The 21,292-nt window shown below is 42.0% G+C and overlaps 3 protein-coding genes across 3 annotated transcripts; all 3 read left to right on the plus strand.

Moving 5' to 3' along the window:
- Positions 1-385: 385 nt before the first annotated feature.
- LOC127321313 (probable manganese-transporting ATPase PDR2) lies at positions 386-11,967 on the plus strand. Its single transcript, XM_051350335.2, has 22 exons — positions 386-557; positions 647-930; positions 1,030-1,122; positions 1,200-1,402; positions 2,184-2,256; positions 2,331-2,503; positions 2,590-2,755; positions 3,700-3,804; positions 3,882-3,992; positions 4,069-4,155; positions 4,311-4,493; positions 4,569-4,619; positions 4,690-4,815; positions 4,912-4,991; positions 5,950-6,058; positions 6,399-6,527; positions 7,217-7,282; positions 7,391-7,462; positions 8,304-8,452; positions 9,127-9,238; positions 9,330-9,446; positions 10,576-11,967. Exons 2-22 carry the CDS (start codon positions 682-684, stop codon positions 11,641-11,643), a joined length of 3,522 nt encoding a protein of 1,173 aa, XP_051206295.1. The 5' UTR covers positions 386-557; positions 647-681; the 3' UTR covers positions 11,644-11,967.
- Positions 11,968-13,587: 1,620 nt separating this feature from the next.
- On the plus strand, positions 13,588-17,003 carry LOC127321315 (BI1-like protein). Its single transcript, XM_051350337.1, has 4 exons — positions 13,588-13,977; positions 16,084-16,197; positions 16,280-16,437; positions 16,549-17,003. Exons 1-4 carry the CDS (start codon positions 13,668-13,670, stop codon positions 16,753-16,755), a joined length of 789 nt encoding a protein of 262 aa, XP_051206297.1. The 5' UTR covers positions 13,588-13,667; the 3' UTR covers positions 16,756-17,003.
- A 1,321-nt stretch (positions 17,004-18,324) lies between these two features.
- On the plus strand, positions 18,325-18,992 carry LOC127321314 (histone H3.2). The gene has a single exon (XM_051350336.2). The coding sequence runs from the start codon at positions 18,410-18,412 to the stop codon at positions 18,818-18,820; it is 411 nt and encodes a 136-aa protein (XP_051206296.1). The 5' UTR covers positions 18,325-18,409; the 3' UTR covers positions 18,821-18,992.
- The last annotated feature ends 2,300 nt before the right edge of the window (positions 18,993-21,292 follow it).

The raw sequence follows: 21,292 nt of genomic DNA on the forward strand, positions 1-21,292 counted from the left end.
AATTATTTCTCATTAATTACTAGGAATGATAGTAACAATTAATGTATCAGAGGCGTAAATTATAGCTATTGTCCGCTCTACTAGATAATTTGGAGGGCTAAGGAAAAGAATTCTCTACCTAGGATTGAGTATAAATATCGAAAACATACAAAATTACACTCAATCCAAAATTAGCCGAAGACTTAAAAAACTCTAAAAAAAAGAGTGTGGAAATAAATTAGTACAAGCCTTTGATATACCAGTACTACTACTAACTTTGCTTACAATCCGTTAAATAATGTTCGCAACCTCCGAATCAAAACTTTCTCTTTAGCTTTGCATAATCCTGATTGCCTCCTCCCATATGGAAACGTGGAAGAAAGAAAAAGTCACTCGAGAATTCAGATCGCCGTGACCCGTGAGATTCAACACCGTAAAACCACTAGCGCAAAGAGGCGGAGGACGCGACGCAGGCACAAGAACAGCAGCGCGAGCAGCAGCGGCGGAAAAACCCTCGCCGCCGAACGGCGCCCGCCGCCGCCCGCCGCCGCCGATCCGATCCCGTCGAGACTGAGCAGGTAAACCCCTTCAAACTCCCACCTCGCATCCCCTTCCCCGATTGGCGCAGAGACCCGATCTGAGCGTCCGTTCCCCGGCGACCCCGCAGCTACCCCCCTCGATCCGAGCGGTCGCGGCGCGGGCATGGCGCGGTTCGAGGTGAACGGCAAGTCCGTGGAGGGCGTGGACCTGCTGCGGCGGCGCCACTGGACGGCGCGCCTCGACTTCTGGCCTTTCCTCGCGCTCTACGCGCTCTGGCTGCTGCTCGCCGTCCCGGCGCTCGACTTCACCGACGCCCTCGTCATCCTCGGCGTGCTCTCCGCCTCCCACATCCTCGCGTTCCTCTTCACCGCTTGGTCCGTCGACTTCCGGGCCTTCGTCGGCCACTCCAAGGCGAGACACCTCCCACCCCCAACATAGTCAACATTACCCACATCTGCTTGCTGTGCAGTCTATATAGGGTTAAATATCTTATACTTGTTTGCGGCGCAGGTGAAGGATATCCATGCGGCAAATGCATGCAAAGTAATCCCTGCCAAGTTCCTGGGGTCAAAAGAGATTGTGCCTCTGCATATACAGAAAACTGTAAGTTCGTGGTTTTGCGGTGAACTGGTTTATGTGGCTATGTTTGGTCACTGTGTGTGGTTTGTGTGGCTCTTCAGGTTGCCTCTTCGTCGGCTTCAGGTGAGACAGAGGAGATCTACTTTGATTTCCGGAAGCAGAGATTCTTCTATTCCGCAGAGAAGGATAACTTCTTCAAGCTCCGGTATCCGACAAAGGACTTATTTGGGCATTACATCAAGGGCACCGGGTATGGAACAGAGGCCAAGATAAACACTGCTGTGGACAAGTGGGGGAGAAACATGTAAGCTGCAGTTTTGATCCCTGTTTTTGACTTACAGTAGTTGAGGTAGATGACTTTAAGTTGATCACTTATCGTATAGTTGTGGATGCAGATGGCATCATTGTTAATGATATACATATCATCCTGTGAAAACTATTGTGGCCTTCGTTAACCCTAGGCTTCCTTTTGTTTTGCCAAGTTAGGGTTGGGCTACATTGTAGCAGAATTGTGCCCTGAAATTATGCAATTCGATATTAAGTCATGTTTCATTTTAGTGCCAAATTCCGTAGGGAAGTCCCAAATCGACATATTTAAAATATACATTGTATGACCGAGGAGAATATCATGGCATGAGAGTAGAGAAACCTTGTTGATGTGCCACGTGCATTCTTATTACATATACTGACATGCACTCCTACCAGCCTCTTGTATGTTGCATAAACCATTACCGGAGTAGAGTCTAAACTGTAAATAGGAGTTGAAGGGATTGGCATCATACATAAATATGTTCACACAACCTGTGAAATTCAGTTCTCACACATGCAAATATCTTAATATCACTTAAATAGATAATATGTTGCTGTTGTGGAACAAATTGTGGATATCGAATGGGCGCAAAACAGAGTTTGGTACACGAATTACTTTCATGCGAGCAAAGAGAAGTTTCTGTATATCTGTAGTTTGAAACCAGGAACTCTGCAACAGTTATTCAATTGAATATCTAGCTTTGAACACCGAAGCTTACAACATACATCAACTGTTTAACTATAGTGGCTAATGCTTGTAATTTTTTTCCCTCTAGATTTGAGTATCCACAGCCCACATTTCAGAAATTAATGAAGGAGCAATGCATGGAACCATTTTTTGTTTTCCAGGTTAGCCTCTTTTGACATCTTACCTTCTATTTTGCTTATATGTCTTTTCTAACAGTGAGCTATTACTACTACAGGTTTTTTGTGTTGGCCTTTGGTGTCTGGATGAGTATTGGTACTACAGTCTGTTTACTCTTTTCATGCTCTTCCTATTTGAGTCTACTATGGCGAAGAATAGATTGAAGACATTGACTGAGCTTAGGCGTGTGAAAGTTGATAATCAGATTGTGTTGACTTACCGCTGTGGAAAGTATGCCTCATTCATTTGACTTATTCTTTACACTGTTTCAAGTATATATCACATCCTAATCATGCTTTATTTGTTTATTTATTCAGATGGGTTAAAATCACAGGGACAGAACTATTACCTGGAGATATTGTGTCAATAGGCCGCTCGCCTAGTGGTGAAGATAGATCTGTACCAGCAGATATGCTATTAATGGCTGGATCCGCAATAGTAAATGAAGCTATTCTTACAGGAGAGTCTACTCCGCAGTGGAAGGTTTTCCTCTATCGCTCTACCCTCCCTCTTATTAGTTCCATCCAGCAAGTTCTGTTTCTAATTTGGAGCGTAGCATTACTTTTCTGTGCCATACTGAAACTTCATGATTTTTTTTCTTACAAAAGATGCATGCACAGTTGCACACTACTTTGAAATATCCTATATGTTTGTAATTGTATTGTATGCTAGACATGGATATACTCCCTCCATTCCAATAAATAAGCCTTTTAAAAAAAAATTCAAGTAAAGTTTGATCAGACTTTTTAGAAAAATCTATCAACAAATATGATACTCTATAGATATCATATGAAAATATATTTCATGATGTATCTGTAATATTGATTTTGTATTTTGCATGTTAATGCTTTTTTTGTAAAAACTTGGTCAAACTTTACATGGTTTAACTTTTCAAAAATAATAGAAGCCTTATTCATTGGAATAGGGGTAGTATTGTATATAAATTATGGTTTGCGTGTAGTGCAAAAAATATGGAAATTGAAAGAGTTACTGAAGAATTGAAAGAATTACTTAATAAATACCTGCAGTTATGCATGTGAGCAAGGTACAAATGTATGAATCATCTAGGTAATATTTTAGTTTGGTTTCCAGCTCACCATTTGAGAAGACAATATGCCTGTACCATGATTACCAGAATGGCTGGGGCAAAAACACCACCTTCAACTGAATGAGACGGTATTATTCTCAAAAGGAAAGGAAAAATTGAGCTGGTATATGCAGCGAAGCAGAACAATTGTGCTTCTTTTCCACTTATTTACTGGAATTAGTAGCCCAATTTATTCTAGCCAGAAAAGTGTTGAGTATTGTGTTAATCCAACTGTAGCATCTAAATATTGTCTTCCCTTCTTCCAGACATGTTCTATGATTTCCCATAGCATTTTTTTGTTCATCTTGTTCTAGTTCTGAATGATCATCTACTCCTATAGGTCTCAGTTGCTGGTCGTGGCCCTGATGAAATGTTATCGATAAAGCGAGATAAGAATCATATCCTATTTGGTGGCACCAAGATACTGCAACACACACCAGATAAGGTAGATATATCATTTATGCTAACAATCTATTTTTTTAAAAGCTTTATAGTATTGTTGACCCCTTTTCTTCTATTCAGTCTGTAAATCTTCGAGCACCTGATGGTGGTTGTGTAGCTTTTGTAATGAGGACTGGATTTGAGACAAGCCAGGGAAAATTGATGAGAACTATCTTATTCTCAACTGAGAGGGTAACTTCATTTCCTGAGTAAAAATTACTGTGACTTCTGAGTATGCAAATTTAAAGCTATTTTAATTGCATGACAGGTTACTGCGAATAGCAAGGAAAGTGGCCTGTTTATACTATTCTTGCTTTTCTTTGCGATAATTGCATCAGGTTATGTGCTTATGAAGGTAATTTACATAACACCAAGATTGGGAGAATTCATTAATCTTTCTTGTGCACTATCATTTCTTAACTGAAGTACTGAAGTTACATACATCCATTGAATTGTTCGTTTATTGTGAACTTCCTTGTATCATTGAATTGCTCGTTGATTCATATATAGGGACTGGAGGATCCTACAAGGAGCAGATATAAACTTTTCTTGAGTTGTTCGTTGATTCTTACTTCTGTGATCCCTCCTGAACTGCCGATGGAGTTGTCTATAGCGGTTAATACATCTTTAATTGCGTTGGTACGGCGCGGCATTTTCTGCACAGAACCATTCAGAATACCATTTGCTGGGAAGGTTAGTAAAAGAACCATATTATGCTCCTGTTTCTTCTTTCTGTACAATAACTTCTTACAAACTCTCTTGTACCAGGTTGACATATGCTGCTTTGATAAGACTGGGACATTGACATCGGATGATATGGTAAACTATTTTCTTGTAAAAAAAGATCATTTAATTGGAGGTTTGTTAACAAAGGAATCCCATACTTCAGGAGTTCCAAGGGGTTGTTAGTCTGGAAGGCGATGAAGAATTAATATCTGATGCAAACAAGCTTCCTCTCCGCATTCAAGAAGTGCTGTCCAGTTGCCATGCATTAGTATTTGTGGATAACAAACTGGTACGTGGTGTGCGATGAGCACTAATAACAGTCTACATGAACCATAATCAAGGAAAGTCACATGCCTTTTTGTAATTCTATATTCCATTTTTAAAGGTTGGTGACCCCCTTGAAAAAGCTGCAATAAAGGGCATAGACTGGATCTACACCTCTGACGAGAAGGCCATGTCTAGGAGGTAAGCTATCATCTGTTGCTGCGTATATACTTACCTGAACAACTATGCGCTTCATTAGTAAGCCTTACAAATCGTAAAATTTATGCCATGGTTATAGACTGTTCTTTATCCCATCGAACAAATTGAAATTACTGGAATTTTCCTGTTTGGAGTTGAAGTAGGCTGAGTCTTACTCCATTTCACTATAACTGTCTCCGGCATTAGGAGTACCTGTTTCCAGTTGTCTGCCCATGGAGGAATAAAGCGTAGTGATTACGGTTTCTCTCACCCGTGTTGAAATGCTTTTAAATAAGCTGTTCTTATTCTGGATATTATTAGGTGCATGCGTCGTCATTTCCCATTAACTTGTGCTTCCCTACCCTGTGTGCATGGTTAGCTGATGACAGTTATTTTAGAATAGAGAATATTGCTACTTTAGGGGGGGATATTATTATCCATGACTGTATTTACAATAGTCATTGGAATCAGTTGGATCTTTGATTGACTAATACTTCCATTTTGAGGTAGTAATCACCTTGCTTGTTAAGCCCATCTTGAGCTCTTAACCATATTACCTTTGATTATTGACTTAGTGTAATGTAACATTCTGCCAACAGTTTCCCTTTCCTTTTCTGAACTTCGTCCATATTTTACTTGGACAAATAAAGATTGTAACTGCCCATTCCTTGATCCATTAACCTTCCTTTTGATGAAGCGAATCTCATCTGGAAAAATATATTTTTCTTCGATATCAAAGCCTAACTGACTACTCTTTATCAGTTTTTTCTTGAGGACTTCAAAAAATATTTGTAGTGTGGGTTGGATCTCTTTAATTAGTGATAGGGCTATATATTTTGCCATTAGCAGAAGATTGTCAAGTTTTATTCACTTAATGAGTTACTTCCAGTTAAGTTAGTATTCTAGCATCAGTTAAGGTGTGTTCACTCAATATCTTGACGCTCTACTCTGCCCATTGCAGACCTGGTGGCCAACCTGTACAGATTGTACACAGATATCACTTTGCTTCTCACTTGAAGAGAATGTCTGTTATTGTGCGTATTCAGGAGAAATTTTATGCTTTCATAAAGGTAAGGTTCTAACAGACTAAATAATATATTCAGTTCTTACGGTTTTAAGACAAGTTATTAATATGTTGAACAAGCATCCTTCATTAGAATATCATTTATCGAGTAGTGTCGAGCAGTGTTAAGGATTGATATGCAGTCACAGACAAAAGTTTCAATGGTTATATCTCCTCTCCTAGTTGAGAGAATAACCATGACTGCGATTTTTAGTCTTTTCATTAATTTGGCCATCGGTGTAAGCTGTTTCTGTGTTTCAAGATCCCTTCTATTTTTTTATTTGTCCTTTCTCCATTGAATTGTTAGTAATAGTGGTTTTTTTTCTTTCACATCTTGTGGTTTCCAGGGCGCTCCAGAGACCATCCAAGAGAGGTTAGTTGATTTACCTGCTGCATATGTGGAAACATACAAAAAGTACACGCGCCAGGGCTCTCGGGTCTTATCTCTTGCATACAAACTGCTGCCAGAGATGCCTGTAAGTTCTTTTGGTGTAAAACCATTACTTTTTCCTGATTTTATTCTTTTGTAAGTGTACTTCCACAATTTTCCCAAGCCAGTACATAACAAAATTATTATAAGGACCAAGGAGCAACTCTTTCAATTTTTTATGTAAAGGGGACCATATGAGTTCTAACCACTACAAGTGTTTTTCTTTTTGAGCTTAACTTCATGGGATTCTGATTTTATAATTTAATGGTATCCCGCCATGCACACAGCTTGTTGTAAAAATCCCCAGCAATTAGTAGCAAGACACTGAAACTGTATGAATCGGTGATGATAAGCTAGGTTAAGTATGGTGCAAAGAACTCTGGCTGCACCCAAATGTGAAATACATCAGCAGGAAAGTCAGTATCCATTCCGAAATATCGTTTTGTGCTAGCTATATGTCTATTGATGTACCAGACATGTTTGCAAAATTGAGCTACTTGTACTGTTTTGTAGAAGGGCAACATATGGAGTGTCCAGTATTGTGGGGTAGTGTTGATCGCTTGTTTGGATGATCATAGATTCAAACTATAGTGCTAGCAAATGACCTAAATTAGTAGTATTTGTTTCGGGCATTTACAAGCAGTTGCATTTTATTTCGAGTTAATATACTTTTTGAATATGTATTAGAAGTTTATCTGGTCTCAGTTGTTTGACCTCTTGATGTTTGAATAACAGGTTAGTGAAGCTAGGGGTCTGGAAAGGGATCAGGTGGAAAGCGACTTGATTTTTGCTGGTTTTGCGGTAATTAACCCTGAAATTTAAGCTACCAATGTTTTCTCTTTACATATTTTCCCTCTTGTTTGAATATTTTCAAATGGATTTCTTCTATGTTTTTTTTGTTGCATTCAGGTCTTTAACTGTCCTATAAGGAGTGACTCTGCTGCTGTCTTGCTTGAATTGGATCAATCTTCCCATGACTTGGTATATCCTCCCATTCTTGAAGTTACAAGTTTGTGATGTAGTTTCAGCTAAAAATCATCATTCTTCCTGCAACATTTCCTGAGTGAAGTTTTTATACATCACTAACCTGGAAGTGGACCAATGTCCAAATCCAAAACTGAACTACCCAACTATTGCCCAAACATACCTGATCCAGTCCACATCCTGTCCAAATAACAATGACTAAGATCCAAATCCACACGTAAAAAGTCCAGAAATATCCACATCCAAATGGACTAACCACCAGTCGAGCAGGTGGCCAGGCTAACTAGGAGCCACGCTTCATGTGGGGCCTACTTCACGTGGAGAGTTAGCTATCAGTCAGGGATAGCTAGTTTCGTACGTGATGACCAGCACATCAATACGTGATTCTCACAAAAAAAAACGTGAATCTCTCGAGGGTGACTTGGCATCAACGAGCTCGGCGGCGCGTACATGCAGCAGCGCGTATGTACTGCCCCGAGCGCGTACGGCGTAACGTCCAATGCATATTGGATGGATCCTATTCCCTGAGCCCAGCAATATCCAATGTTTATTGGATCTTAGTTCAACAGATGTGCAGATCCAAGATAGTCCAATCCAACATGATCCAAGGTAAGCTAGGTCCAAAGCCCATTGGACGGTGCAGATCCAGTGCCAGGTTTATACATCAGTAGTAATATAACCAGTACACACAATCACACAAGTGCCTCTGTACTGGTCATTATTTTGCCCAAAGGTTACGTACTTGCTGATTTATTAGTAGCAATAACCTGTGAAGAACTGCAATGGTTTTATTATGTTTTGTTTGATTAAAGTGCTCACCACTTTCCTGATGTGTTAGGTTATGATCACTGGGGACCAATCGTTGACTGCTTGCCATGTTGCTAGCCAAGTGAATATTTGTTCCAAACCGGTTCTAATTTTAACACGGTTGAAGACTAGTGGATTTGAGTGGGTATCCCCTGATGAAACTGACAGAGCTCCATACAGGTAATTATTTTTTATGCAATGGCTTACACTGTGATGGAGTGCTTAGTGCTCGTAACCAGTTTTCTACAATTTGTGAATTAGTACTCAGGTAGAGATTCTTGCTATTCAGAGTTATCACGTCTTTCCACAGAAAGATACAGATTGCTAGTTTTCTGCTAAGACCTATGTTTCATGCGTTGGTGTTACAATGCAGATCATATTCTTTATTAGAAAATAAAAAAAAACAAGAAGGATCTTTTGATTTCCTGTTTAGCATGTGCATATCCAACCCAAATGATGCCAAATTTGAGAAATATGTAACAAAATCAAACGATATGTCCCAATAAACATATGACTGGATGCTATGCAACAAAGTCTTCATGACTCCCTCTTCTCTATTGTCAGAACTATGTGGTGCATATAAGTTTTTTTAGAAGTCAAATGATGTAAAGTTTGACCAAGTATGTAGAAAAACATGTCACATGTACAATACCAAATCAATACCGTTGGATTGATCATGATGTATATCTTCATATGGTATACATTTGGTATTGTAGATATAGATAATTTTCTCAATAAACTTGGTCAAACTTTATAGCGTTTGACTTCAGAAAAACTTATATGAACGACATTGTGGCAAGGAGGGAGTATCTTGTTTGGTGACATTTCTTATGCCTTGCATTATTATTTTGTAGAGCTGAGGAGGTTAAAGAGTTATCAGAATCGCATGATCTTTGCATTAGTGGTGACTGTTTTGAAATGTTACAAAGAACTGAAGCTGTCCTCCAAGTCATTCCTCATGTCAAGGTAAGTGAGAATACAGATCTTCTCAAACATGAATGCCCTTGTTTGCATGCTTGATGACTCCTATAACTAACTATGCATGCCATTGTTTCAGGTTTTTGCACGTGTTGCTCCAGAACAAAAAGAACTTGTACTAACAACATTTAAGACCGTTGGGAGGGTGACACTGATGTGTGGAGATGGAACCAATGATGTTGGTGCACTGAAACAGGTCAGTACCTGGCTTAAATCCTGTTTAATATGTTCATATTCTTCATTATTATGTAATGTGCATGATTGTGCTCATTATTAAATCATTGGCATGAGTGCATGAATAAATCGCAGCTATGACTAACTCATGCCAATGATTGACTTGATTTTGAACATAGCTGTGATTTCAATCTGATATGCTTATTAGTTATTACGACATTGTCTTTTGAACATATATTCCCTTCCCTATTATTCATAGGAAGGAAGCTGAGTATGAAAAACAACTAATGATTGACTGTATCTTGAACTTGTCTGGTGATGCTGGTCTCATATCTGTTACAACTGTCTTTTATGTATACATGCTCATTCCACACAAACACAATTAGTCATGCACTCATTAGATTAGATTATTTGCTGAAAACATGTTTTGGCTTCTACATCTTGGAAGCCGAATGAATGAATCACATAAAATGGAATCACTGAATCTAAAAGACTAAAACACTGAAACATTTTTGTTTTGGTTATGTCTTGGTTAGCGAAGTTTAACTGTACTACCCCAGCCCATTAGTGGTTGGAGTAAGTGTTAGTTGTAATTTGCTTCCATTTGGGACTTGAGGACCAAAAAAGTGAAGAAACATTGTTAGGAAATGTCCATTTAGTGAGAAACCTTATGAAAAGAGCACTGAATTTAAATTTTTGTGTGGTTCTGACTGCAAGTTGTAATGCACTTAATGCTTATCTGTGGGACTAATACTTGACATGAAAAGGTGCCATGGTACTATTATTTCCTATCTGCTTGTAAAATTGAATTGAACAGTTTTGCGCTTATTTGAATTGGCGGGGTATGAGAAGCTTAGCATATTGAACATATAGGACACATTTGAGCCACAAGCACTCCATTTGATTGTTTTTTAGCAGGTTGACCTATACTAGCCTGACATTTGATTCCCTCTGCAATTATTCTGTAATATATAGTTCTGCAAGCTCGGTTTTAATCCACTCAAGATTTCTCTGATAAATTTCTGGACTTAGGGCAGTCATATCTACTTTTCTGTTAGCTATTATTTTTCTTCTACTGATTCTTTAGAGTTGCCAATGAAAGATAGGATACACCTGCTGACAATATATGATTGAAAATTCTAAATTTTCAGGCACATGTTGGCATAGCTCTGTTAAATGCAGAACCGGCGCAGAAAGCTGACTCGAAATCTCAGTCATCCAAACATGATAGCAAATCAGGGAAGTTGAAAAAACCGAAACCTGCTAACGAGTCGTCATCACAATTGGTTCCACCAGCCAGCAGTTCCGCTAAAGCATCCAGCAGCCGCCCCTTGACTGCTGCTGAGAAACAGCGAGAAAAGTTGCAGAAGATGTTAGATGAAATGAAAGAAGAAGGTGATGGCCGAGCACCGGTTGTACAGCTTGGTGATGCTTCCATGGCCTCACCTTTCACAGCAAAGCATGCCTCTGTTGCCCCCACGCTTGATATTATCCGCCAGGGGAGAAGCACCCTTGTCACTACACTCCAGATGTTCAAGATTCTTGGACTCAACTGCCTTGCAACAGCATACGTTCTGAGTGTAATGTACTTGGATGGTGTCAAACTGGGTGATGTTCAAGCTACTATTAGTGGTGTCTTCACTGCGGCTTTCTTCCTCTTCATTTCCCACGCTCGTCCACTTCAAGCACTGTCTGCAGAGCGCCCTCATCCTAACATCTTCTGTGCATACGTCTTCCTTTCCATTCTTGGTCAGTTTGCCATGCACTTGTTCTTTTTGATGTCAGCTGTCAACGAAGCAGCCAAGTATATGCCAGAGGAATGCATTGAGCCTGATTCGGAGTTCCATCCAAACCTTGTCAACACAGTTTCATACATGGTGAACATGATGATCCAAGTGGCTACATTTGCTGTGAACTATATGGGCCACCCATTTAACCAGAGCATATCTGAGAACAAGCCTTTCAAGTATGCCCTCTATGCAGCTGTTGCTTTCTTCACAGTGATCACATCGGATATGTTCAGGGATCTGAATGACTATATGAAGCTTGAACCCTTGCCTGAAGGAATGAGGGGCAAACTGATGCTCTGGGCTATGCTTATGTTCTGTGGTTGTTATGGATGGGAGCGGTTTTTGCGATGGGCATTCCCAGGCAAGATGCCAGCGTGGGAGAGGCGGCAGAAACAGGCAGTTGCAAACCAAGACAAAAAGCAGGCATAGGATCTTGTATTTTTTCCCCTTCACATCTCCACTGCCATTTCTCATTTGGCAACGATCTTGTCACTAGTGAACTGATCATGGTTGCACTCTAATATGTAGTTTAGGAGAATTTTGTCAGACTCTTTAAGCCCTATTTTTAGGAGGGTAGTCACTCAACATACATGCCTGGTATGGAGGGTCAGATTTTTCAGGTTCCATACCTTCTGCTAATGATGACATGAATATGGATGAACATACCATTGAACACACCAATGGTTTATGAGTTATCTGCTGTTATACCATTGAACACACCAATGATTTATGAGTTATCTGCTGTTTGAGTTATTTGATATGTCTTTCAACACATTCTATGTCTGAGTTATTCTTACCTGCTACTGTATGCAAGAATCCTGCCATGCCACAAGTTTGGCATCTGCAACTACTTGGCCATCAACCAATTTTGTCAGATGCGATGCAATTTCACCGCGTGGCAGGTATACTTTTATGTTAGTTTGCTATCATGTGTATTTCATGTCTCATGGGTGCTGGAATTGCGTTTGCTGAGTTGATTTGGGCGAATGAGTTGATTTGGGCGAATTACTGTCGTGTTTTTGTTGTTTGAAAACCAATTGTTGGCATAACTTCGCTGATGTCTGCTAAGTTGCGATCGACAGGATCGGTGGCAAGCGGCCTAACGGTGGCTCGTACAACCGCACCCATTTTCGCGTCAACTTCATAGCTTAGAGCTTGGGATTTGACCCGAAAGTCCACGGTCGACCAATTCAGCCACGAGTCTGCATCTACCCCCCTCCCTAAATGCTACGCCCACCTGACGGCCTTCACAAGAAAAGCATAGCAAACTTAGACTAGCCACAATAAAAGTATAATAGGTAGTATTATGCTATAATAGGTAGTATTATGCATATCATGTTGGTAAAAATCTGATGTGGCACAACAATCTGATACGGTGTTATAGCACGTAAAACTAGAAAATATCACATAATGTAAAAATTATATTATTTAAAAATAGAACATCTAAACTTTCTAATGATACAATTTGTGCAATATATAACTAATGCTAACTTGATTAAATTTACGATCGCACGCCTAATAAACTGTGCGAGAGGGAGTACATAAATTTGCATTGAGATTTTACAAAACATTAAATATGATGAAACTATGAGTACAACCTTATGATACTATGCATTATATTTATAGGGGTGCTATTATAAAAGGGGAGAGTTACCACATGTTATCATATGTTATCTTTCTGAAAGGAAAATTCACATCGAGAAGGGCACATGCATAGTCACGTAAAAAAAGGTAGAACAAAAGGGGAGATGCCACCCTACCATAGTCAATAATTTGGGGCGAGTCCTTGAACTCGGGCTGCCGGTTGCAAGCGCATGTTCTAGCATTTGGCCACGGGAGAGTTCTCCGAATCGTGTCATAAATTACTAACGACATAAATGTGGAATTGCATGACATCATTCTTTCGTAGAGCCATAAATGTGGATCTTGTGACAAGGCTATGGTCTCGATAGAGAAGGGGAATACTAAGTATTGGGAAGCCATGATTAACTCTTGAGGTAGGAGTAGGAGTGGTGGTTTGCTCCTCACATCCATTAATTTAACATTACAATGATGTAGAGCCATTATTGTCCACATCACCATTTTCCTTTCAAAAAGACCAAGCACAACATAGACGCGCGTGCATACACACACCAACACCATATTATTTGTAAACCAACATGAATTTTGTACCCTACCAACCCATCTAGGTTCAGTTAAGTTCAAAAAACACCATGATAAATGGTATGGACACAATTTTTCATGTTCCACAGATATGCAAAATTGGGCCCACACGTCAGAGGCCAGAAAAAATGTTTGGCACCATCCGAGTACGTATACACATAACCCCATTTTCTCTCCGAATAAAAAACAAGAAAAATCTATATATCCCAAAGTCCCCCAATTCGTCCCACATCGACCAAACCGCGTGCGTCCCAACCGAAATTCCCCAATCCCCCACCGTCGAGCACGAGATGGCGTCGGCGTCGGAGATGCAGCCGCTAGCGCCGTCGGGGTACCGCCGGGCGCCGGAGATGAAGGAGAAGGTGGAGGCGTCGTTCGTGGACCTGGAGGCGGGCAACGGGGAGACGCTCTACCCGGGGATCTCGCGCGGCGAGAACGCGCTCCGCTGGGGCTTCATCCGCAAGGTCTACGGCATCCTCTGCGCGCAGCTGCTCCTCACCACCCTCGTCTCCGCCGTCACCGTCTTCCACCCCACCCTCAACGCCACGCTCTCCTCCAACCCGGTCCTCGCGCTCCTGCTTGCCGTCGTCCCCTTCATCCGTAAGTGCTCTAGTCTTCTCCCCCATCTGATGCTATGCTTGACCTCATCCATGTGTATCCCCTTCTGTGGTGAATCTGAAAATATCGAGGAATTCGTTGACCCTACCCTAATTAAGGGTTCGCTTGACCCGTCGGTTGAATCTGATATTATGTTGTCAAGTAGGATGCCCAGATCTAGCTACTTCATGATGGAATAGCTGGATTCTGTGGATTTTGGTTACACAATATGTGACTTCTCCTATTGAAATGCGAGTTGGGATATGGAGCCGATCGCAATCAGTAAGCAATGAATCCATGGTAATATTCATCCAATAAGTAAAATTGCTGAATTTGTTTACATGCCCTTAATAATAATATGATATGTGTATTTAGTTTGATTGTATTTGTGTGTGGCGAGATTATATGCAGCCATGGTTTACTTGCACAGCATGTGACTTGAAGATATCAGAGTTTCTTCAGACAGCAGAGTAATGTGTAGTTGAGTCTGGAGTGTAGCCGGCACGACATGGCTGGACTGCTGTTCTAAGTGGAGAGGTTGTCTTATGACCTTGATGGTGGCCAATACTCAAGGCAGCTGCTGTATGAATTCACATCAAATGCCAAGGTCTAGTAGGACTTGATAGGAGTTAAGCGTGCCTTCGGTGTGATAAGGGCCTTCATAGTGGTCAAAATCATTTTTGTTCAATTTTTAAACTTCCTTGATAACAAATACATATTAGCTTCGCTAACAAGCTAATTGGCTGACAAAGGAGAGAGTGTTTGACACTTTTGACTCAAATGAAAGTGAGGAGGGGACCTTGTTACTTGACTATGGTTCTGATAATGTTGGCCCTGTTGGAAGTGAGAGCAACTAGAAACTAAGAATAGTTTTAGTTTACAAGTTTGTTTTGATAGTTAGCGTGGATACGATGCAAGTAGAGCTAGTATTTAATGGACTGCAATAAAATCGGCTCTAACTTACCTGATATTGCTCCATTTTTTGTGGTGTTATAGTGGTTGCCGGTTGCTATGTGATATCACTTATTGTTCAGCCGCCTAGTTTCTTTCAGCATTTGAAAGTTCAAGCTAGTAGTAACAAAACCCTTACCAAGGTCCAAACAAGCTGTTATTCATTTAGAACTCATTTGCCCATTGTGTATTTCTCCCTAATTCTATATTGCCCACAAATATTATATTTGTAAGTTACTAAGCCACTTTCAGTAATAGCACTTCAAGTTCAAGGTGTTGTGGTCTCTCACTAACCAACTTTGGTCCGGGATCTCCTTAGATACATAAGTTGTGAACATTCTTTTGTTTAGAAATTTTCTGTTCTGAGCAAACCGATTTCTGGTAAAGTTTCCATTATCGAATAGTAAGTTATTTATGCTAGCTGAATTATATGTTTCTGTTTTTTTACTGGTCAAATAGACACATACTCCCTCCGTCCCAATGCTTAAGGCGTAATATTTTTTCCAAAATTTCACCATAGATTAAGGCGTGGGTGTTGGTTTATCTAGCTCGCCGTTTACACTAACCCAAAAAAAAAAGGAAAGGAGTAATTATTGAATGGCTGGTAGTCGTTGTGCATGGTGCATGCGGGAGAGAGAAGCGGAAAATTGGGAGAGTGGGCAGTTATTGTTCGCATGCGATTGGTTATGCCGTGAGGGAAGATCTGCGCATGCCATACGTAGCCAAAAGGAGAGAAAATCGTGGAACAAATCTCAGTATTTATTAGGGGCAAATAAGGAAAGATTTGCGTCGCTGAAACCATTCTTAATAATCGAGCCAAAACTTTTACGCCCTATCCTCTGAGATGGAGGGAGTATATGATAATTTCTTCATGATTAGTTCAGTAGGATATGTAGAAACAATTCAGCAGAAGTCACAAATCTCATACCATAGAGTGCAAGGGAATAAAATTCTATCGTGTTAATGTGATCATGTCTACGTTAGTGTTTCTAACAGCCACGTCAATTAATTATACAGAAGCACTCCCAACCCCTTCTGTGAACCCTCTTTTGAGTTCTGAGAGAATCGATCGGAAGGCAGTTCATTGCTGTTATTTCCTATCAGAAAGCCAAAACGATATTATTTACCTGACAGTTAATTTTGTGATAAATGTTGCAGTGATGATCCCATTGTATCACTACCAGCACAGGCACCCGCACAACTTGGTTTTCCTCGGTTTGTTCACCCTATGCTTGAGCTTCAGCATTGGAGTGGCGTGTGCAAACACTGAAGGTTTGTTCTTCTCTTATAATTGTCTTAATTGTTTTGTTGCATTATAGACTAGTTTTCTTATTGGTTCATTTGCATATTGCAGGAACAATTGTGCTCCAGGCATTGGTACTGACTTCAGCTGTGGTTGTCTCCCTGACTGCATATACATTCTGGGCCTCAAAGAAGGGCAAGGAATTTGGTTATCTTGGACCATTCTTGTTTTCTGCTCTTACTATCCTTGTCATAACAAGCTTTATCCAGGTAACGTGCATGATGAACTTTGGAAAGAGCATTTAACCGACTCGCGGAAAAGAATCATGTTGAGCACTCTACTAGTTGGTAACCCTTGTACCGCAAAATGCTGTGTTGCAGGTTTTCTTCCCATTTGGACCTGCATCGAATGTCCTGATCGGCGGGTTTGGAGCTCTAGTCTTCTCAGGCTTCATCATCTACGACACCGAGAACTTGATCAAGCGCCACTCTTATGACGAGTACATCTGGGCGTCTGTTGAGCTTTACCTCGACATCCTCAACCTGTTCCTCACCATCCTACAGATGCTCAAGCAAAATGATAACTAACTGGTCCCCACTGAAGCACCAAGAGCTTGTGCCATCTAGGGCAGGCCCCATCCTTTATCGAGTCTTTTGAACTGCAATCTATATGTAACTCGTAAGACTTCCTAATGCGTTTTTGCCATCATCCATTGTGAGGCTGGTGCTGAAGTGCAACAGATGTATAGGTGTTCCAGCGTGAGTTTCGGTGTCTGCCAACATATTAACGACTGTGCCATGGTGCCAATAATTGCTATGTCTTGTCGTTTATACTAGTATTAGTTACTTGTCCCCTTCTTATTGTACTTGGTGAGAATTAGCATAATGTTGGAAGTTTATGCAATAATGCGTGCGAGATCATCAATGTGGCACGTGTTTTCTTTAGATGAATGAACGTGGCACATGGCGTGTTGCAGCTGTGCTGGTTGAATGACTTGTGTGGGGGGTCTAGTGCTGACGTGCTGTAGTGGCCAGGCTACCGTATCACAAGCTGAACAAGCTGCCCTTGAACGCACTCACAAAAACGAAACAAAAAAAGACTGCCCTACAAAGCATATTTAACCTATTTGTTACCCAAGGACAGCACAGATGCCAATCTCCATTCGTTTACTCTGTAGCTTGTGTGTCTTTTCTGTTCCCTTCTGCTTATCTTGCAGAATCGTTTGTCGACATCGATTTATTTGTATGGCAGATTTGAATCTCCAATGTATAGTCTGGTGAATTTGGTATACACCTTGTCCTCAGTCCTCACACGGAGTTCTTTGGACGCTCCAGGGGGAGTTTTGTACTTTGTAGCTGTGAAAGATGTTTGTGGTCATATTGTTAGTATTATGTTTACGAAGAAAAGCAGTCCTGCTAGTTGCTTCCAAGACTACAGTGAGTGGTAGTTCAAGATGAATGGGATCTTGTTGCCTCAAATCAGTAGAATGAACACAAGTTTTGTGAACACATACTGCAAGTTATCTTATACTACAACGAGTGCTTTTTTTTTTTTTTTTGGAGATGCAATTAGGGCATGTACAACGCAGCGCTTAATTTGAGGCGCTAGGGAATAAATCCCAGCAGTTACTGCTGTTACCAAGCGAATCCCGGCCTTTTTTCCAGCATCGACGCAAAGAATGGAGGTCGGCGCCTGAGAATAACGTACGAAAAACTTAGCTTAGCTACCGACGCTTCAGCATGGCTGGGATTTGACTTTGTAAGCGCCTTTGTAAGCGCTTGGCAATGTACATGCCCTTACAAGTCTCTCTTTGTTTAGATTGAGCCATGTAAGAGGTGGAATTGTGCGACCAAGAGAGGCCGTATGTGCATCCTGGCCCATGTATGATCACCCACTCAGAACCCAGGTGAGGTCCTCGCAGCCCACGGCAACCTGGCTACAAGCAGCCGCAACCAACCAATCAGAACGCACGAACGCCCACGCCGCGGATCGCTCCCCACGACGCGCGCGCCTCACCTGCACTAAATCGTAGCCGTCAACTGCTCCCGAATCCAACGCACCAAACTCACCTCTCCTCCTCCCCAAACCAAAAGCGCCAAAAATCCCCAGACTCGCGCCCACCCGCCTCCGCTCTTTAAAACGACTCCCGTCCCCATCCTTCTTCCTCATCCCAAATCCCGCGCTCACCTCTCTCCTGCCCCCTCTCGCCGGCGACACCTAGCCCCTCCAACCAGCCTCCCGATGGCCCGCACGAAGCAGACGGCGAGGAAGTCGACGGGTGGCAAGGCCCCGCGGAAGCAGCTGGCGACCAAGGCGGCGCGCAAGTCGGCCCCGGCGACGGGCGGCGTGAAGAAGCCGCACCGCTTCAGGCCCGGCACCGTCGCGCTGCGCGAGATCCGCAAGTACCAGAAGAGCACGGAGCTGCTCATCCGCAAGCTGCCCTTCCAGCGCCTCGTGCGGGAGATCGCGCAGGACTTCAAGACCGACCTGCGGTTCCAGAGCTCCGCCGTCTCCGCGCTGCAGGAGGCCGCCGAGGCGTACCTCGTGGGGCTGTTTGAGGACACCAACCTCTGCGCCATCCACGCCAAGCGCGTCACCATCATGCCCAAGGATATCCAGCTCGCGCGCCGCATCAGGGGCGAGAGGGCATAGATAGCGCGGCTTGAGGCGCTCCTTTTCCCTAGCGTCGGATCCGGAGGTGTAGGGATGTGGTAGTGGTTTTTTCTTGTTGGCCTGTCGTGCGTGGTAGTAGTATGATTTCCTAGTTTCTGCTGGTGTAACCATCTTGTTACCATCATATCAATGAGAAAATCTGTTCTTCCAACATCTGTGCCTTCCTTTTGTTATTTCACCAGATTGTTTTGTTTGTTTACCCCACTGGATCGAGTTATCATGGAGAACGTTTTCGAAATTGCTTTGGTTTCAGCTTCACTGATGTCCTGTTGTCATGTTTAAGCCTTAAGGTACTAGCAGCTGGTGCCACTGAATCTGGAAATGTCTTTTGTATGCTCCAGTCCGGGTTCCTGAACCTGCCTGGGTTCCTCATAATGTTCTTAAACATCAATGACCGTTTTGTGATCTCGGCATATGGTTTGGTTTCTCCAATTTGGTAAATTTCTCTGCTGAAACCGTTCTCCAAATTGCTGGGATTTCAGCCTATTTATATCTTGGCTCTGCATTTTTCAGCATCCTCTGAATCTGGAACAGGACGTTCGCATGATCTGCAGGAATTTTTGGCAAAAAGGACCACCCTGTCCAATTCATTGATAAAAAAGACCACATGTGAGTACAAATGACAAAAAGGACTACGTCCGGTATGGCGGCAGAGCCCCCAGGCAACACGTGGAGGTTGCTGCCGGAGGGACCGGCGACAGGATCCTGCTGTTGCATCTGGTGGCGGCACGTTAGGCCGGTCGCAGCTCCGTGAGCTACCTTGAGACGTGGCGGGCCATGCCGCCGTTGCCCGGGGCGGCCTGCCTACATGGCGGTTGCCGCCGCATGCGGTGGAGACGCGCGGGAGAATCTGTTCGGACAGGCCGGCATCATCTTACGCACTGACTTCTGTGCGGCAATGATTTTTAGGCTGTACTGTTGCAAATTGGTCTGCTTTCAGTGGTGGTCAAACTGTTGCAAATTGGTCTGCTTTCGATGCTCAAACTGTTGCTAATTGTTGATTTCGTCGAGCTGAGCTGAATCTATATAAAGGCTGTCACTATCCGCACACTCTCACTCTCACTCTCGCTCTCAGCACTCTCACTGTCTGTGCACTCTCACAACATCTCAGCACTCTCAGGGTCTGTGCACTCTCATAGCATACTCATTTTTCTTCGGGCACGTAGTATTTCCTCACGTAGTTGATGTCTCTTGCTCGCTACTCAAGAATTCTCGGCTGATTAAGTGTTTGCTCCATCTGTGATATCAAGGTAAGGATTTAAAGAAGCAAGCATGATCTATTTTATTTACGTAGTTAGAACATAATTAATTGTGTAGTGTAATTAGTTAATTAATGCATGTTCTGTAGTTGCATGCAGAATTTACATGCATAGGTAGGATGAAAATATCAGTACAACTATATAGTTATTATTAAGTAATATATTAGGACATGCAACATGTAATTAGAACGTAAATAGCTAACTGAATGTACCGTTTAGAATTTATGTTTAATGTATGCAACGCATGGATCTTACTTGTATGTATCATATATTTATCTATATTCGCCACAGACATATAACCTATGTATGAGACATTTTTCTACGTATCTCACGTACATATTAATATTAGTTCGAATAAGTTTAATTTCTAAATTAAGTCGAACAATGAAGATACATCATAAGTAAGAACGGTTAAAATACAACATGTAATGAATAATACGACTAATTACTATGACGCAATTTAAGATACAACGAGAAAGTAAAACTGAAATTAACACACATAGCTAGTACAACAGATCACTCTATTTTCTTTCTGTCCAGCGTAACCATTTTTGTCGTCGTGGTGAACAGACAGATGCCATAAGATGGCTTAAATTGGGGCCGAATGGACGCTAGAGGATTCGGGGGAGGGTTTGTGATCAGATGGGATGAACTTCCGGATGGTTTCCTCAAGAACTTAGCCGAGGCTAGAGGTTGAAGAAGAAAGACACAAGGAAGAACTCGCTCTAGATCACTTTCTTCATTGATTTTCACAGGTTACAGGTTTGTGTTTACAGAATCTCTCCCTCTGTGTTCCGTGCGTGCCCGTGAGGAGGGCTGCCCCCTCTCCTTATATAGGGGAGAGGGTGGCTTACAGGGCAAGAAACCCTAATGACATCTTTGACTAGACAAACTACTTTACAAAGCTACTTTAATCATAGATGAGACCGGGGTCTCCTTTAATCAGGGATGCTGATGTCCTCCGGCTTCTTTCATCGTCATCCTCCTCTTTATCGTCAGTCCTTCGTTTAAAACTACTTTGCTTAGCTCATCTTTGTCTTCTAGCTTTGGAGAGGATCTTTGACCAGTCCTGCCGACTTGCTCTGCTTTCCGGTAGCCCGGTGTCTTTCCTATCCGGTTCCGGTATACCTCTCCTGAGGATACCGGCTTAGCCCCACTTAGCCAAACGCTTATCTTGTGCTCCGGTATAAAC

Source organism: Lolium perenne, chromosome 1 (genome assembly GCF_019359855.2).
Source record: "Lolium perenne isolate Kyuss_39 chromosome 1, Kyuss_2.0, whole genome shotgun sequence".
Lineage (NCBI taxonomy): Eukaryota > Viridiplantae > Streptophyta > Magnoliopsida > Poales > Poaceae > Lolium > Lolium perenne.

Bases quoted from the DNA above. Each gene is read 5' to 3' on its own strand.
- LOC127321313 (XM_051350335.2), top strand. From the start codon at position 682: ATGGCGCGGTTCGAGGTGAACGGCAAGTCCGTGGAGGGCGTGGACCTG. The intron at 3,993-4,068 runs GTAACTTCATTT...ATTGCATGACAG, and splicing joins TCTTATTCTCAACTGAGAGG to GTTACTGCGAATAGCAAGGA. The intron at 7,283-7,390 runs GTAATTAACCCT...TGTTGCATTCAG, and splicing joins TGATTTTTGCTGGTTTTGCG to GTCTTTAACTGTCCTATAAG.
- LOC127321315 (XM_051350337.1), top strand. From the start codon at position 13,668: ATGGCGTCGGCGTCGGAGATGCAGCCGCTAGCGCCGTCGGGGTACCGC. The intron at 16,198-16,279 runs GTTTGTTCTTCT...TGCATATTGCAG, and splicing joins GGCGTGTGCAAACACTGAAG to GAACAATTGTGCTCCAGGCA. The intron at 16,438-16,548 runs GTAACGTGCATG...GCTGTGTTGCAG, and splicing joins TCATAACAAGCTTTATCCAG to GTTTTCTTCCCATTTGGACC.
- LOC127321314 (XM_051350336.2), top strand. From the start codon at position 18,410: ATGGCCCGCACGAAGCAGACGGCGAGGAAGTCGACGGGTGGCAAGGCC.